General features: G+C 49.6%; 1 protein-coding gene across 1 annotated transcript in view; it reads right to left on the reverse strand.

Moving 5' to 3' along the window:
• The window catches only part of PLB1 (phospholipase B1), a 166038-nt gene that overhangs the window by 145635 nt on the left and 1137 nt on the right, over positions 1–19266 (reverse strand). Inside the window, exons 2-3 of the mRNA XM_073628788.1 lie at positions 4549–4598; positions 574–634 (exon numbers count right to left, since the gene is read on the reverse strand). Coding sequence (XP_073484889.1) covers positions 574–634; positions 4549–4598 — 111 coding nt within the window. The remainder of the gene's footprint in view (positions 1–573; positions 635–4548; positions 4599–19266) is intronic.

The raw sequence follows: 19266 nt of genomic DNA on the forward strand, positions 1-19266 counted from the left end.
GAGAATATTTTTGTTGAATGAATGGACTTGTGACAGGTGCTCTTTAATTAACCCTTCCACAACTACCTACCTTGTGCACTTACAGGTCATTGTACATACAGTAGCTCTGACGATTTCAGCTTTCATACTTTTTCCGCTAATTCTTGTAGATTTGAAGTGAAGCTGAACTTCTAACAGTAAAGCTTTTCCTCCATTCATTAGCCAGAAGCCTGCTCTGTGCATCCCTCTGATCTAGTTTCACTTGTTCAGTAGGTCCTGACTTCCCCTGACACTGACAGAGGCGATGAAGGAATATTTTCCATCTATAAGGCAGAACTGTCAGCCGCCTCGCTGGGGTTTTGGGTTTTATTCGGCTGTCAGTATTTGAATTGATGAAAGTGTTTTGGACTTTCTATTTCTATCCGCCTCGGGTCACTATACAGAAGATTTTCACTCCTCGGGACAATCAGACTTTAAACATTTAAAAGTTTCATACCAGGAAAAAAAAAGAACCCTTTGAAGAAGTTCTGAGTGTCTGTATACAATGAATGGAGGAGGGAGAGAGGAGTCCTCGTGGAGAGGAGAGTCACTCACCTGATGTTGGCTCCACTCCAGATCGAATGTTTGTATTACGATTACACGGGAACAGATATCTCTGCGGAAGATAATAAGAGTTTAATGAACTACAAAGGAACGTGTTAGCCTTTGTACCCTCCCCCCACTCATTTACTCCTCCAATCAATATTTTTTACTTCGAAAAGTGCCATCAGAATGTTATCTTAGGAATCCGTATCCATCTCCTAAGATACAGAATCTTCTAGACCCGGAGCCGCCAACCTTTCTAAACCCACATTTTGAATCCCGCGGACCACTAACATGAATATTATATTCCTCCTACACATAAGGCTTCCTTCACACCAGGCGGATCCGCTGCCACGGAGTCCACCAGAGTCCGCCAGAGTCCGCCAGCTCAGAGGGAGATCTCTCCGTTGAACTCCGCTGAGCCGGAGGATGACAGGTCCATCTCACTGAGCGGGGAGGGGCTTGACGAGTGCCGCTGCTTCCTAGGGAGAGATCGGACAGCATGTCCGTTTTCATCAGATCTCACCTGATCCGATCCGCCAGGGACGGATGTGAATGTAGGGCCATCCGTCTAATTTTATCGGATCAGACCGGGTCAGATGTCAGCGGACATGTCACTAACATGGACGGTAAAAGTGTAAAAGGGGCCTAATGCTCCGACTCTCTGCCCCCTCCCCCTGGATCACACTGCTGCCTTATACACACAATGCTCTGACTCTCTGCCCCCCTCCCCCGATCACACTGCTGCCTTATACACACAATGCTCCGACTCTCTGTCCCCCTCCCCCCGATCACACTGCTGCCTTATACACACAATGCTCCGACTCTCTGTCCCCCTCCCCCCGATCACACTGCTGCCTTATACACACAATGCTCCGACTCTCTGTCCCCCTCCCCCCCGATCACACTGCTGCCTTATACACACAATGCTCCGACTCTCTGCCCCCCTCCCCCTGGATCACACTGCTGCCTTATACACACAATGCTCTGACTCTCTGCCCCCCTCCCCCGATCACACTGCTGCCTTATACACACAATGCTCCGACTCTCTGTCCCCCTCCCCCCGATCACACTGCTGCCTTATACACACAATGCTCCGACTCTCTGCCCCCCTCCCCCTGGATCACACTGCTGCCTTATACACACAATGCTCCGACTCTCTGTCCCCCTCCCCCCCGATCACACTGCTGCCTTATACACGCAATGCTCCGGTGTTCTTCCGAGAAAGTTCCGCTCGGCGGATAAGGACCCCCTCTACTGCGCAGGCGCTGCACTTGCGCAGTAGGATCCGGCGGAAATAGCCGAAGCGGAATAGTTGAAAATCAGCTGTACATGGCGCCTGTAGGAGGGCCCCTCGCTTCGCTCGCCACGCTTCGGGCACGGCCTCGCTTCGCTCGGCTCTTTTAGATTCCCCCTCTAGGTCCACTTGGATGGTGGGGAAGGAACCTGGACCCAGGGCGCAGGCGCCGTGTACAGCTGATTGAAGAGTTTGAGCTTCGGCTATCTCCGGCGGCTGACAGTAGTTCGTACTGCGCAGGCGCTGCGCCTGCGCAGTACAGGGGGGAACTTATCCGCCGAGGGAACTTTCTCGGCAAGACACTGGCTCTCTGCCCCCCCCCAATCACACTGCTACCTTATACACACAATGCTTCGGCTCTCTGCCCCCTCCCCCTGGATCACACTGCTGCCTTATACACACAATGCTCCGACTCTCTGCCCCCCGCCCCCCTGGATCACACTGTGGCATTATACACACAATGCTATAGCTCTCTGCCCCCCCCCCCCCATCACACTGCTGCCTTATACACACAATGCTCCAACTCTCTGCTCCCCTCCCCCTGGATCACACTGCTGTCTTATACACATAATGCTCTGACTCTCTGCCCCCCTCCCCCTAAATCAAACTGCTGCCTTATGCACACAATGCTCTGGCTCTCTGCCCCCGATCACACTGCTACCTTATAGACACAATGCTCCGGATCTCTGTCCCCTCCCCCTGGATCACACTGCTGCCTTATACACACAATGCTCTGGCTCTCTGCCCCCCGATCACACTGCTGCCTTATACACACAATGCTCTGGCTCTCTGCCCCTCTCACCCTGGATCACACTGCTGCCTTATACACACAATGCTCTGGCTCTCTGCCCCCCGATCACACTGCTGCCTTATACAGACAATGCTCTGGCTCTCTGCCCCCCGATCACACTGCTGCCTTATACACACAATGCTCCGGCTCTCTGCCCCCTCCCCCTGGATCACACTGCTGCCCTATACACACACAATACTCTGGCTCTCTGCCCCCCTCGCCCGGGATCACACTTCTGCCTTATACACACAATGCTCTGGGTCTCTTCCCCCCTCCCCCGGGATCACACTTCTGCCTTATACACACAATGCTCTGGGTCTCTGCCCCCCCCGATCACACTGCTGCCTTATACACACATTGCTCTGGCTCTCTGCCCCCCCCGATCACACTGCTGCCTTATACACACAATGCTCTGGCTCTCTGCCCCCCCCCGATCACACTGCTGCCTTATACACACATTGCTCTGGCTCTCTGCCCCCCCCGATCACACTGCTGCCTTATACACACATTGCTCTGGCTCTTGGCCCCCTCCCCATGGATCACTCTGCTGCCTTATACACACAATGCTCCGGCTCTCTGCCCACCTGTGCTCTACATCACATCATCTATGCTGCCTTACACAGACTCCTCCTTCTTCACCTCCCACTCTCTGCACAACTCCTGGCACCTCCCTCTGAGTTCACAACAACCGGAACTACAAAAGAGGCATCGGGTATCAATGCACGCTGACAGTATTGTCTGTTAGCATGCATTTAAAACAACAAACGCAGGTTGCGAACACATTGCGTTTGCCTGTACAGGCCCGCATCGGATCGCATGGTACTTTTGTACCGGCAGCTTCAGGCATACAAGGGGGTCTTCAGGATGGAAGGTAGGGAAAGGTGCCAGTATATATATGTCATTTACTGGCCCCTTCCATTTCTAAATGAACACAGTGAGGCATCGGTACCGATGCCTCACTGTGTTCATACATTTTTCAAGGATAGTAAACTGTGTTATGAATGGAGAGGAGCCTCTTCCTCCTATTCATTCCTCCTATTCATTCATCTGCAGTGCAGCTGAGGCTGCAGAAAGGAACTGGGGCATGTGTTTCCTCCCTCCTTATCTCTGTCTCAAAAGTGAGATTTCCGGGATCTGTTTGGACCCCTGCTATCTTACCAAGACCCCCCCCCCCCCCCCAACAGCGTTTTGAAAAATTTTTTTTAAATGATTAAAAAAAATTGTGAAAACAAAAAATTAAAAAATTGTGTAAAATCAGACTAATTTTCTAATTAGGCTAAAAAGCCACACCCAACCCATAGCATAATGTAGCCACAACCCCTGTTTGCTACGTGTGCTGTAGGCCACCATCGTCTCCTGGTAGGGGCCCCAGTGCATTACTTTACCCCGGGGCCCGTGATTCTATTAAGATGGCACTGTGTAGGTGGGGAGTTTCCAATTGGTGCACCAATATACACAGGCTGCCAACAAATCGCATTACCAGTGCTGAGCCGCTCGCACATATGCATTATATATTTTTTTTTTTTTTTACGAAAATAAAAACAATGTATGCAATAACAAAAATATAAAACCATTATTACAGCTCAACAAAATACTATGGAAAATGATGAGACGCGTCGTTTTGTTCAGTCCCTGTATTACCCTTATCACACTCGTTTTGGGGATACGTGAAATAAAAACTGTCTGTGAACCCCCAACTTTCCAAAAGATTTTTTCTTCTCATTATTAACCTCTTGCTGACTGTATAACTTACATATATGGCGGCTGAGCGGCCTTCCTGTGCTGGATCACGTGCGCTCGGGCATATGATCAGTCGCACTGGACAATGTATACGGTTTGATAGATATACATAAAGAGGTCATCTGTACCAATTAGGAATCTACAATATATTAATAATTACCGGGTCACTGCTCAGTTCTTCTCCATTGTTATCCGTTCCAACAGGGTTACCTAAAACGAAAATAGGTGGAAATAAGACGTGATTATTCTGGGTGCAGGATAACCAAAGGCGCCCAAAAGTTGAACTGTTTGGTTTTCTTTAGAAAGACCAAACAACCTGAGTAGAAAAGCCTGCCCCCTGCCAGCATGCTGCAGTGAAGGAATGCTTGCTTTCTGTGGGGGGGGAGGGGGGAAGCAGTGGTTTCTCTGCAGAGGTCCAACACACCCCCCTTGCTGAGTCAGACCCATAGGTGTGCGCAGCCCAGGGGCGGATCCAGGGGGGGCAATGGGGCAATTGCCCCCCCTTGAGAAATTAGATGCAAATGAGTTAGTGGGCTGGTGAGAGAGAGCAGGTGGCTCTGCGGGCGGGCAGGCGGCTGAGGGAGCGGGCGGCTCCATGGGCGGGTGAGTGAGTGGGCGGGTGAGTGAGTGGGCAGCTCCGCAGGAGAATGACTGAGAGAGCGGGCGGCTCCATGGGCGGGTGAGTGAGTGGGCGGGTGAGTGAGCGGGCAGCTCCGCAGGAGAATGACTGAGAGAGCGGGCGGCTCCATGGGCGGGTGAGTGAGTGGGCGGGTGAGTGAGCGGGCAGCTCCGCAGGAGAATGACTGAGAGAGCGGGCGGCTCCATGGGCGGGTGAGTGAGTGGGCGGGTGAGTGAGTGGGCAGCTCCGCAGGAGAATGACTGAGAGAGCGGGCGGCTCCATGGGCGGGTGAGAGAGCTGGTGGGCCGGGCAACTATTTTCTGGCAGTGCCCCTCCCGAGACTAGACTCTGGATCAGCCCTGGCGCAGCCTATTGCATTAGGGGTGTGCACCCCAAAGCTCAAACACACATGCCTTTCTCTGCAGCCTCAGCTGCACTGGACAGTGAGTGAATGGTCACGGCGCCGACAGCGGTCATGTAATCATGGGAAAAAATTCCCAATCACAAGGAGCGATCGGGAGCTTTTAGTAGGCAACAGTAACTGTGCCGGGAGCGTACAGCGTGCACGCTCTCGGCAGGGCCGGATTAACATAGGGGCTGGTGGAGCTGCAGCTCCAGGCCCCTCCCTCAATATAGGCCCATGGCAGTGGCTTATGAATATCTGTGTCTTCCTGAAGGAAGAGGAGCCCTCTGTGCACACATTGGAGGAGACAAGAGTCAGTGCAGCCGGGAGTCCTGTCTCTGTGGATGCCTCCTGACTCCTATCACAGGATCTGTTCACTCACACAGATCCTCCTCAGTGTCTGGGAGCTGTCTGGGGGAGGGGCGCTGATGTTCTAACCAGCAGGAGCCCGGGAGGAAGGACAGCTTACATGCTGTTGAGATAAGGTTAGTACATTTGTTATGGAGGTGTTTTATTGTGCTAGGGGAAAGACTGCTGCTTCCCCCCATGTAATGTACTCTCTTGTGCCCACCATGTGCTTTGCATTGCAGTGCCCCCCATGTAATGTGCTGTGCCCACTATGTCATGTGCTGTGCATTACAGTGCCCCCCATGTAATGTGCTGTGCCCACCATGTCATGTGCTGTGCATTGCAGTGTCCCCCATGTAATGTGTTGTGCCCACCATGTCATGTGCTGTGCATTGCAGTGTCCCCCATGTAATGTGTTGTGCCCACCATGTCATGTGCTGTGCATTGCAGTGCCCCCCATGTAATGTGCTGTGCCCAGTATGTAATTTTATTTGCTGTGCATTGCAGTGCTCACTATGTAATATGCAGTGCCCACCATGTCATGTGCTGTACATTGCAGTGCCCACCATGTCATGTGCTGTACATTGCAGTGCCCACCATGTCATGTGCTGTGCCATGCAGTGATCCCACCAAGTAATGTACAGTGCCCACCATGTAATGTGATGTGCCATGCAGTGCCCACCATGTCATGTGCTGTGCCCACCCTGCCATGTGTTGTGCCCAGCATGTAGTGTGTTATGCCCACTGTGTAATGTGCTGGGCTGTTCAGCAGTGCCCACCATGTCATGTGCAGTTCCTAACATGTAATGTGCAGTTGCATTGCCCACCATGAAATGTGCTATGCCATGCAGTGCCCACCATGTAATGTGTTGTGCCATTCAGTGCCCACCATGTAATGCGCTGTGCCCACCACGTCATGTGCCATGCAGTGCCCACCATGTAATGTGCTATGCCATGCAGTGCCAACCGTGTCATGTGCAGTGCCCACCATGTAAATTACTGTGCAGTGCCCACCCTGTCGTGCTGTGTTGTGCCCACCATGTCATGTGCTGCGCCATGCAGTGCTTACCATGTAATGTGCTGTACCCAGCATGTAATGTGCTGTACATTGTCCACCATGGCATGTGCCATGCAGTACCCACAATGGAATGCGCTATGCAGGGCTCACCATGTCATGTGCTGTGTCCACCAATTAATGTGCTGTGCTCACAATGTAATGTGCTGTGCTGTGTCATGCAGTGCCCACCATATCATGAGGTGTCATGCAGTGCCCACCTTGTCATGTGCTGTGCAGTGCCCACCATGCCATGTGCAGTACCCACCATATAATATGCTGTGCCCACCATATAATGTGCTGTGCCCACCATGCAATGTGCTATGTTGTGCAGTACCAACCATGTCATGTGCTGTGCCCACATATAATGTACTGTGCCTACCTTGTAATGTGCTGTATTGGGCAGTGCCAACAGTGTAATGTGCTGTGCCCGCCATGTAATGTGCTTCGCCCACCATTAAATGTGCTGTATCCATGTATCCACCATGTAATGTGTAGTGCCAACCATGTAATGTACTGTGCTATTCCCCCCCCGTGTAATGTACTATGCTGTGCCCCCCACAGACTCACCCCCTCACTCTCACCCCCCCTCTCTCTTTCTCTTTCACCCCCCTCACCCCCTCTCTCTCTCTCTCTCTCTCTTGCCCCCTTCAACCCCCTCTTTCCTACCACCCTCTCTCTCTTTCACCCTCTCTCTATTCCCCTTTTTCTCACCCCCTCTCTCGTCCCCATCTCTCTCATTCAACGTTTTTCTCTCTTTTCCCCTCCCTCTCATCCCCTCCTCTCGCTATCATCCCCCCCCCCCCCCCCCCTCTCTCTCTCACACCCCTCTCTCTCTTTAATTTAATTCAACAAAAAATTGTTTGCGTTTTCATTTTATTTATTTTCATAAAAAGGCCCACCAAAATCCTTAGCACCAGGCCCAAGTTGCTCTTAATCTGGCCCTGGCTCTCGGCACAGGTATATTGGCAGCAATTCATGAAAAAATACAAAACCCCCCCCCCCCCCCCGGTGCTAAAGACCAGACGTCGAGTGGCTGCATATTTGCAAAGGGTTAACATACTGAAGCATAGTAAACACAAGTATTGAGGAAATTGGGTTTTTTTAGGTGCCAAACAACAAAAAATACATTTTGTATACAAATATTCAAGTTTATTCGTACAAGTTAAAATCATCAATAAAATAAAATGTTATACGTGTACTTGGCAGTTCATCCAGTGTACTCAACATGTTTCGCTATATTTAGCTTCTTCAGGAGATCCAACTTTTGGATGCTGCACATGTAAAACACTATGAGAAAATATATCAAAATGTATAAAACATTAACAAATAACAACTTTTAACATCAATAAACAAAAATTCATAATGGTGCTTTCTTTGATAGGTCCCCACGAGGGATTTGTAGTCATAATGGATGTATCAAAGCAATCTAGTATAAATTAAGGACAGCGGAGACACTTCTGCTTTAACCACTGGTGTTTGGAGGAGAGATCTCAGCATACCATAGGGAGAGACAGGCTAAGGACTAGAAAGCGTAGAATAGGACATACTGTATATAATACACTGAATTGTTAAAAACTGATTTGGGTATTAGGACTACAAATCCCTCCCGGGGACCTATCAAAGTAAGCACCATTATGAGTTTTGGTTTATTGATATTAAAAGTTGTTATTTGTTAATCTTTTATTAATTTTTTATATATTTTCTCATAGTGTTTTACATGTGCAGCATCCAAAAGTTACCTCCTGAAGAAGCTAAATATAGCGAAACATGTTGAACAAACTGGATTAACTGCCAAGTACATGTATTACATTTATTTTATTGATGAGTTTAACTAAACTTGAATATTTGTATACAAAATTTATTTTTTGTTGTTTTATCACCTAAAAAAAAACCAATTTCCTCAATACTTGATTTTCCTGGAATACTAAGGGGTGTGGTACATGGAACCTCCAGGCACTCAGCCTAATCTCTTAATACATAGTAAACACAGTTTACTATGCTTCAGTTATGAATAAACTCAGTGAGTGAATGTGTTCATTTAGAAAAGGAAGGAGCTGGTAAATTACATATTGATTAGCCCCTCCCCCCCCACTCTCCATCTTGAAACATACCGGGGGGGAGAGGAGGAAAGCCACCAGCACTGCGGGGTGGGTGAGGGGGGGCAAAACAGGGGGGGGGGCCCAGGCAGTAGGGGGAATCGGCACTGTATGTAGTGATTAGGGTGTGCCCAGGCACACCTGGCACACCCCCTACGCACGTCTACGGTCAGTCCTATGAGGTCTGCAATCAGCAAAGATCACGCCCCCCTTCCTGCTGATTGGAGAACTCCAGCTCTGAGGGGTGTGTCAGACCTCTGCAGAGAGATTACTGCAAATTTTGATTAAACAGCTCAATGCACAGCACAGTCCCTCTGCATACGCAGGAAGAAGAACTTATATACAGTTTATCACAATGAAATATGGCCGCCGCTAGGGACTAAAGTCTTTACAAGCGATACATGGAAACAACATACAAAACATACATAGAAACAAGGATTTCCATACATTAGCCGGTACTGATAAGATAACATTTGTATTAAGCTCACAACATTAATCTCTTAAAAAAACTTTAAAAGATTACATTCAATTTATAACCAGGAAACAATAATACAGGACTCAGTGCCGGTTCATACTTGTGTGATTTCAGACATCGCATGCGATTCGCACCGTACTGCTGTGCAGACCACATGCGATGTCTGTGCGATGAATTCAGCCATACAGATTGTACACAGATTGTGTGGCTGAATTCGCATCGCATTCGGACCAAAATCGTGCAGGACCCTTTTATTTTTTTTGTCCGCACCAGAATCAGATGGCATGGATGCTCACGCCCAATGCGATCCGATTCCTAACCAAATTCACAGTTTGAGCTGCGATATGCAAACCGATCTGGGGGTGTCATTAACTTTCTATTGACACCCTCAGTGGTTTCGCACAGGGCAGTGTGAACTGCCTGCGAGTTCTATGGAATTGCACTGGTTCCCGCATCGCACTGGTGTGCACCCACTGGTGCGATGTCTGAGATCGGATGTGATTCGCACCGCCCTGCAGTGCAACTCACATGTGATTTCTGTGTGATGCGATTTTAGCCATACAGATAGTTTGGCTGAAATCGCATCAAAACTCGCACAGGAACCCTTTTTTGGTTCGCAGCAGAATGGGAATCGCATGGGTGTTCACACCTGTATGGGTTTGCAGATCGCACTGCGATATGCGAACGGATTTTGGGGGTGTCATTAACTTTTAACTGACACTCCCAGCAGTTGGCATAGGGCTGTGTGAACTGCCGCTGGGAGACTTGCGATTCGAGAACCCGCAGTGGATTCGCAGTGTGAACCGGCCCTTACAGTGATACTAAACACACACCGTGTGATTCACATTCTCCCTTCTGCTTCTGTATATGGATAATGGCGCCTTCATTGTTTTAATAAAATAAACCATCTAAGTCCCCTTTTTCCTATTGGATATCCAGCTGTCACATGACCCGGCTCTCTCCCAGCCTGTCACATGACCCGGCTCGCTCCCAGCCTGTCACATGACCCGGCTCTCTCCCGGCCTGTCACATGACCCGGCTCTCTCCCGGCCTGTCACATGACCCGGCTCGCTCCCAGCCTGTCACATGACCCGGCTCTCTCCCGGCCTGTCACATGACCCGGCTCTCTCCCGGCCTGTCACATGACCCGGCTCTCTCCCAGCCTGTCACATGACCCGGCTCTCTCCCGGCCTGTCACATGACCCGGATCTCTCCCGGCCTGTCACATGACCCGGCTCGCTCCCAGCCTGTCACATGACCCGGCTCTCTCCCGGCCTGTCACATGACCCGGCTCGCTCCCGGCCTGTCACATGACCCGGCTCTCTCCCAGCCTGTCACATGACCCGGCTCTCTCCCGGCCTGTCACATGACCCGGATCTCTCCCGGCCTGTCACATGACCCGGCTCGCTCCCAGCCTGTCACATGACCCGGCTCGCTCCCAGCCTGTCACATGACCCGGCTCGCTCCCAGCCTGTCTGCAGGGAAACATAAGTAGGAGGAGCTTCTAGTCCTCTGCCGCTGGTCACATGATCAACATAAAAATAAACAGTCTTTGGAATACAGAGTAAAATGATGTAAGTAATATCAACAAACTGTTTTAAATGTCATACGAATATCAACAATCAAATCTTTATTATTTTTTTGGCAATAACGAGGTGGGTAGATTTCTGTGTCACGCCCCTCCAGCCTGTGTCTTTTTATTGTAAAGGATCGTTTTTTGTTTTTTTTAAATAACAAACATGTCATACCTCCACTGTGCAGCTCGCGTTTTGCACAGAGTGGTCCCCGATCCTCCTCTTCTGGGGTCCCCCGGCGGCTCTATCAGCTCCTCCCCACATCATATAACCCCCTAGAAGAAGCGCTCTCTCCCGGGGGGGGGGTTACCGTGCAGGCACGCTCCTGAGTCCAGCATTTGTGTCCATAGATGCAGAATGCAGGACTCGGCCCCGCCCCCCCCGGTGCCCGCAGCATTGGATTTGATTGACAGCAGCGGGAGCCAATGGCTGCGCTGCTATCAATCAATCCAATCAAGAACCGAGAACCAGAGAGGTACAGCACGTCTCCGCCGTGGGAATCACAGGGCTCAGGTGAGTAAAACGGGGGGGGGGGGGTTGGGGTTCCGGTCACTGTGAGAGGTTTTTTCACCATAGGATGCATTAAGGTGAAAAAACACGAGGGTTTACAACCCCTTTAGAGTAAGAGGGAGGTGAAGCCTCCATCAATCTACATGTAATTGTGTTTAGCTAGATAATGGGCATGGAGGAGGAGGGAGGGAGTGGCCTGTCATTGTGTATACGCCCACATGTGTGACTCTATAGTCAACTGGGCTGCTCAGATGTGATGGGGAGGAAATGCTCAGCATAGAAACTCACTGAGAACTGAGCATGTGCAGAACTGACACCACCACTCTGCAAAATCCCCAACTGCATTGGGGACATGGACAGAAGGGGGAGATAGAGAGCAGCAGGATCAACCAGGATTTTTGCAGAATTCAGAAAAAGAATCTCATAGTGATGAGTGAGTGTGACCGGCATGGAATACACCATTTATTGAGAGTTTTACTATGTGGGTTTAGTGACACTTTAAAGGGTAACTCCACTTTTGTGGGGAAAAAAAATAGTAAATCTAAAAAAAATATATATAGCGTTTACAATTGTGACACAAGTCATATTGTAATTGAATGTTACTAAAAATGACCTTTCCTTTTTAATCTACAGCCGCTGTAATTTTCTGTAAAATGTAACATGGCCACCTGGAGGCGCTCTGTACACAGAATCTATACAGAACAGCCCCCCCCCCCAGAAATGTCACTTCCTGCTTCTGTGATTGGCTCACTGATTTCCCCAGAAGTCTGCACTAAGATACAAGTCAGATATCAGGCATCCCCTGCAACATGAATGTCATTTTTGTTGAGATACTCCCAATAGGAAATCACATCTAAAGGGATGCAGACCCTGCAGCTTTCCTCATTAGAACTCTGCAGGTGCAGCAGCTGGTTGATAATTATGAAACCACTCCCATTAAACTCACTTTCCCACATGGACACAGAGAAACACACAGGGATTTCTTCAGAATAATAAAAATAAATATACAGCGCAAAGTGCCACAAATGTTACATAAATATCACATTTGGAACCTGATGTGACTTTGAAAAATCGCAATAAAGTCCCATGCAGATCATTTACACCGAGTGCCACAAAGATTGGATAGATATCACATATTAAAACTGGTGCGTTTTTTAAAAAATTGCTAGAAAGTCTCATACAAAAGATTTGTTACAAACATCAATAAAAGTCTTTGTGGCACTCGGTGTAAACGATCTGCATGGGACTTTATAGCGATTTTTCAAAGTCGCATCAGGTTCCAAATGTGATATTTATGTAACATTTGTGGCACTTTGTGCGGTATATTTATTTTTATTATTAGTATTATTTTGCACTTGCAGCTGTTCATTTATATGGTATCACTTATTCATACCAATAGTTAGATTCTTTTGGCGCTTTGGATTTTTTATCTTTATTTCTTCAGAATAACAAAAGGTAGAAATCTGCAACAAAGTTTGTTACACTCCCTGCAATGTACAGAGATCACCCAGAGGGGGAGGGGTTTTTTTTCTCAACAAAAGTTACTCTTTAAGTCGTGGTATACAATGCTTTCCCATCATCCTGTGCAGCCAAATTTAGCAGGGCTTTCAGAGGGCCTCTAGGCAGGACTGCAATGCTGTTCTGTGTAGCCTGGCCTCCTTGAATATCCATTTCCCAGCATGCAATGCCTCCAGAGGACAGCAAAGGCAATAGCAATGGTACTCAGTTCGGGGATGGATAATATGCTGCCAATGATGTCACTGGTTACTAATGGTTCATTTTGGTTCTTTTTCTTACAGTGGAGTGACAACGTCACGGCTGCATTCCCAATCACTAGGAGAGCGTTGTCACTCGACGGACCCCTCTAGTTCTGCCTGGGGTCACCACGATCTCCAGGTAAGATGTAGCAGATGAATAGAGCTACATTGTAAATGATTCATTAAGAGATAAAGATGAAAGAAAGAAATCACTTAGTTTTTTTTTTATAGAGTTTTAAACATTTATTTATTTATTTTTTAGCCTGAAATTGATGTTTTCGGCCCCGGTAGAGATATTTTGGGATTTTTAGTCAGCAGTCATTGAGGTTAATTGCGGCAAATGTCACATTAATGATCTTTGTTGGCGGACGCTCCGTGGTGACATAAAAAGCTCGCCCCAAATAAATTCTGTGATGTTTATCACTAATGATGGGGAAGGAAACCGAGAGCGTGTGTGCCACGGGGCGCACTGGTGCAGACTGGGGCATGCTGGGGCACAATAGGGCAGGCTGGGGCACGTTAGGGCAGGCTGGGGCACACTGGGGCAGGCTGGGGCACGTTAGGGCAGGCTGGGGCACACTGGGGCAGGCTGGGGCACACTGGGGCACGCTGGGGCAGGCTGGGGCACGTTAGGGCAGGCTGGGGCACACTGGGGCACACTGGGGCAGGCTGGGGCACACTGGGGCACGCTGGGGCAGGCTGGGGCACACTGGGGCAGGCTGGGGCACACTGGGGCACGCTGGGGCAGGCTGGGGCACGCTGGGGCAGGCTGGGGCACACTGGGGCACGTTAGGGCAGGCTGGGGCACACTGGGGCACGCTGGGGCAGGCTGGGGCACGTTAGGGCAGGCTGGGGCACGTTAGGGCAGGCTGGGGCACGTTGGGGCATGTTGGGGCACACTGGGGCACGCTGGGGCAGGCTGGGGCACGTTAGGGCAGGCTGGGGCACGTTGGGGCATGTTGGGGCAGGCTGGGGCACGCTGGGGGCATGTTGGGGCAGGCTGGGGCATGCTAGGGCACACTTGGGCAGGCTGGGGCACGCTGGGGGCACGTTAGGGCAGGCTGGGGCACGCTGGGGCATGCTGGGGCACGTTAGGGCAGGCTGGGGCACGTTAGGGCTGGCTGGGGCACGTTGGGGCACGTTGGGGCACGCTGGGGGCATGTTGGGGCAGGCTGGGGCACGTTAGGGCAGGCTGGGGCACGTTAGGGCAGGCTGGGGCACGTTGGGGCACGCTGGGGGCATGTTGGGGCAGGCTGGGGCATGCTAGGGCACGTTAGGGCAGGCTGGGGCACGTTGGGGCATGTTGGGGCACACTGGGGCACGCTGGGGGCATGTTGGGGCAGGCTGGGGCACACTGGGGCACGTTGGGGCATGTTGGGGCACACTGGGGCACGCTGGGGGCATGTTGGGGCAGGCTGGGGCACACTGGGGCACGCTGGGGGCATGTTGGGGCACACTAGGGCACACTGGCACACACACCCTCCGTGTCCTCAGAGCCCTTCCCCAGAACATGGCATGATAAAATGAATACATCTAAAAAAAATATATAACTTTGGTTGTCCAGCAGAGACAATTCATGTGAACCTTTGTCGGGTTTCGTGTTTTGTTTGGACCTTGCAGAGTTAAGAATGAAGCAATTAAAGGGGACCTGTCACGGGTCATATACAAAACCCCCCATCGCTGACCCCCTTCTGTCAAATGCTCGGAGCCGGTGTCTTGCCGAGAAAGTTCCCTCGGCGGATAAGTTCCCCCCCTGTACTGCGCAGGCGCAGCGCCTGCGCAGTACGAACTACTATCAGCCGCCGGAGATAGCCGAAGCTCAAAATGTTCAATCAGCTGTACACGGCGCCTGCGCTCTGGGTCCAGGTTCCTTCCCCACCATCCAAGTGGACCCAGAGGGAGAATATAAAAGCCGAGCGAAGCGAGGCCGTGCCCGAAGCGTGGCGAGCGAAGCGAGGGGCCCTCTTACAGGCGCCGTGTACAGCTGATTTTCACCTTTTCACTGTCGGCTATTTCCGGCGGATCCTACTGCGCAGGCGCAGCGCCTGCTCAGTAGAGGGGGGTCCTTATCCGCTGAGCGGAACTTTCTCGGCAGAACACTGGCAGACTGAACTCAGATCGATCTGCAGTGACACACAAAGTATCAGAATCAGCCAAACAAATATTCTATTCGGAAGGAGAGGTCACTAGGGGCAGCCGAAGTGTTTCATGACGGGTTCTCTTTAAGCGACACAACTTATTCATCCTACATTGGGGGGGTTGTTTTATATAAAATATATTTTGATGCCCCCGTCCAACATGTGTACTTTGGATCAGTAATGTCTCCGTGGATTTAGTCTACCTGCTGAATGAACGTGAAAGGACCGGCCAGTGTGTTCCCAGCTCCGCCCCCCGCTCTGACATCACTGAAGCCCCATGTACACACAAAGGTCACATGAAGAGTAAAAGATCGGCACCCCTTGTGATCCCCATAACCATTGGGGGACAAGGTCATCTGCTGCCCAGAGCAAAGATATCAAACTGTGTACAAGGAGACCCCCATCCAAGCATACAAGAACCCCCCTCCCCACCTCCAGCAGAAGGGGACCCCACCCAGGAATACAAGAACCCCCCTCCCCACCTCCAGCAGAAGGGGACCCCATCCAAGCATACAAGAACCCCCCTCCCCACCTCCAGCAGAAGGGGACCCCACCCAGGAATACAAGAACCCCCCTCCCCACCTCCAGCAGAAGGGGACCCCACCCAGGAATACAAGAACCCCCCTCCCCACCTCCAGCAGAAGGGGACCCCCACCCAGGAATACAAGAACCCCCCTCCCCACCTCCAGCAGAAGGGGACCCCCATCCAAGCATACAAGAACCCCCCTCCCCACCTCCAGCAGAAGGGGACCCCCACTCAGGAATACAAGAACCCCCCTCCCCACCTCCAGCAGAAGGGGACCCCCATCCAGGAATACAAGAACCCCCTCCCCACCTCCAGCAGAAGGGGACCCCCATCCAGGAATACAAGAACCCCCTCCCCACCTCCAGCAGAAGGGGACCCCCATCCAGGAAGAGTGCAGGGGGTGATAAGAGGGGACCCCCATCCAGGAATACAAGAACCCCCTCCCCACCTCCAGCAGAAGGGGACCCCCATCCAAGCATACAAGAACCCCCCTCCCCACCTCCAGCAGAAGGGGACCCCCATCCAGGAAGAGTGCAGGGGGTGATAAGAGGGGACCCCCATCCAGGAATACAAGACCCCCCTCCCCACCTCCAGCAGAAGGGGACCCCCACCCAGGAATACAAGACCCCCCTCCCCACCTCCAGCAGAAGGGGACCCCCACCCAGGAATACAAGACCCCCCTCCCCACCTCCAGCAGAAGGGGACCCCCACCCAGGAATACAAGAACCCCCCTCCCCACCTCCAGAAGTAGGGCACCCCTATCCAGGAAGAGTGCAAGGGGTGATAAGAGGGGACCCCCAGCCAGGAATACAGGAACCCCCCTCCCCACCTCTAGTAGAAAGGAACCCCTATCCAGGAGGAGTACAGGGGGTTATTAAAGGGGAACCCCATCCAGGAATACAGGAACCCCCCTCCTATCTCTTGTAGAAAGTGAACCCATCCACGGGGAATGCATTTGAGGGGACCCCCATTCAAGAGGAATGCAGGGGGTGATTAGAGGGGACCCCCATCTAGGAATACAGGAACCCCCCTCCCCGCCTCTAGTAGAAAGGGACCCCCATCCAGGAAGAGTACAGGGGGTGATTAGAGGGGACCCCCATCCAGGAATACAGGAACCCCCCTCCCCACCTCTAGTAGAAGGGGACCCCCATCCAAGAGGAATGCAGGGGGTGATTAAAGGGAACCCCCATCTCCCCTCTGCTGGAGAAGGCGAATAAAGTGTGGAGGGGGAGGAGCTACACATGGTGGTGATGGGGGCCCCATTGCTCGCTCTGCCCTCCATGCTGGGTGCAGCCTCTCTCCATCCCCCGCTGTATGCAGGATGCCCAATCCTGGGCTCTGGACAAGGCGGCATCTGGAGGATCTGAAGGGGAGGCAGGGAGGGTGCAGCAAGACCCCAGTGCGCCCCCCTCTATATAATGCAGTTCTGTACAGGGAACGTGTCCCTTCTGCCCCCCCCCCCCCTCCCACAGCCCTTAACAGTGTTTAATTCTTCTCCCCATAGATAAGGGATCACAAAGTCTTCTTCTCTCTTATATTAAAGGAAAAGTCCATTTAAAAAAAAAAAATCTATAAATTCATTTTTTTCAGGTGAATAAATGTGAATTTCTTGTTTGTTTTCTTTGGAGCCGGCAGAGAATTTCACACGCGATCCGCAGATTGCAGAGATTTTATTGTTTTTTATGTTTATCGAACATTCTTGTCTCAGATAATGACGTGAAATGATTGTTTATTGTCCTCATCAGAAGTTTTCAGAGGTTCTCTCTGCAAAATTGAAGGATTCTCACAACTTTTAGGATCTTTACAAGTCCGAAGAAATTCTTAAAATTGTTACAATTTATAGAATCCGTATCATTGCCCTGGCCGGGATGATGTCATCAGTCTGCTGCAAGCAGGAGGAAGCATTTCCACAGTCCTGCCAGTGATCAGACTTCATAGAAAGTCACGAGGTGAGAGGCTGCAGCAGGGGCTGATCTGTGTCAGACATTTGTGAGCACATGATTGTATCATCCCTAAACCAGCGCTCAATCTGAGATCTCTTGTATAGCGCCCTGCTACACCCTAAAACCCAGCCCAACACAAACAGTACCTGGCTTTTCTGTGTGAATGATAATTCATTATTCATCATTCTATGTGAAGTGTTCATTGAGTTGGAGGACACATATTGGAAAAGCCCCAGAAATTGCAGCAGCATTTTTTTTACATATTTTTTATTTTTGTTTTTCAAGAAATTGTACAAATACACTGAAAAGAAGTCAATCCGAGCATACACTGTATATGACAAATAGTCAAATGTCCCATGTGTACAATGTTTATAAACAATGTTACTTTGTATCTCTCTAACTCCTTTCTGATCAATGTTTTTAAACAATGTTACTTTGTATCTTTTTATCTTCCGTCTGATAAATATTTATAAACAATGTTACTTTGTATCTCTCTATCTCTCGTCTGATCAATGTTTATAAACAATGTTACTTTGTATCTCTCTATCTCCTGTCTGATTAATGTTTATAAACAATGTTACTTTGTATCTCTCTATTTCCCGTCTGATCAATGTTTATAAACAATGTTACTTTGTATCTCTCTATCTCCCGTCTGATCAATGTTTATAAACAATGTTACTTTGTGTCTCTCCATCTCCCATCTGCTCAATGTTTATAAACAATGTTACTTTGTATCTCTCTATCTCCTGTCTAAACAATGTTTATAAACAATGTTACTTTGTATCCCTCTATCTCCCATCTGATCAATGTTTATAAACAATGTTACTTTGTATCTCTCTATCTCCTGTCTAAACAATGTTTATAAACAATGTTACTTTGTATCCCTCTATCTCCCATCTGATCAATATTTATAAACAATGTTACTTTGTATCTCTCTATCTCCTGTCTGATCAATGTTTATAAACAATGTTACTTTGTATCTCTCTATCTCCTGTCTGATCAATGTTTATAAACAATGTTACTTTGTATCTCTCTATCTCCTGTCTGATCAATGTTTATAAACAATGTTACTTTGTATCTCTCTATCTCCTGTCTGATCAATATTTATAAACAATGTTACTTTGTATCTCTCTATCTCCTGTCTGATCAATGTTTATAAACAATGTTACTTTGTATCTCTCTATCTCCCATCTGATCAATGTTTATAAACAATGTTACTTTGTATCTCTCTATCTCCTGTCTAAACAATGTTTATAAACAATGTTACTTTGTATCCCTCTATCTCCCATCTGATCAATATTTATAAACAATGTTACTTTGTATCTCTCTATCTCCTGTCTGATCAATGTTTATAAACAATGTTACTTTGTATCTCTCTATCTCCTGTCTGATCAATGTTTATAAACAATGTTACTTTGTATCTCTCTATCTC

Source organism: Aquarana catesbeiana, linkage group LG04 (genome assembly GCF_042186555.1).
Source record: "Aquarana catesbeiana isolate 2022-GZ linkage group LG04, ASM4218655v1, whole genome shotgun sequence".
Lineage (NCBI taxonomy): Eukaryota > Metazoa > Chordata > Amphibia > Anura > Ranidae > Aquarana > Aquarana catesbeiana.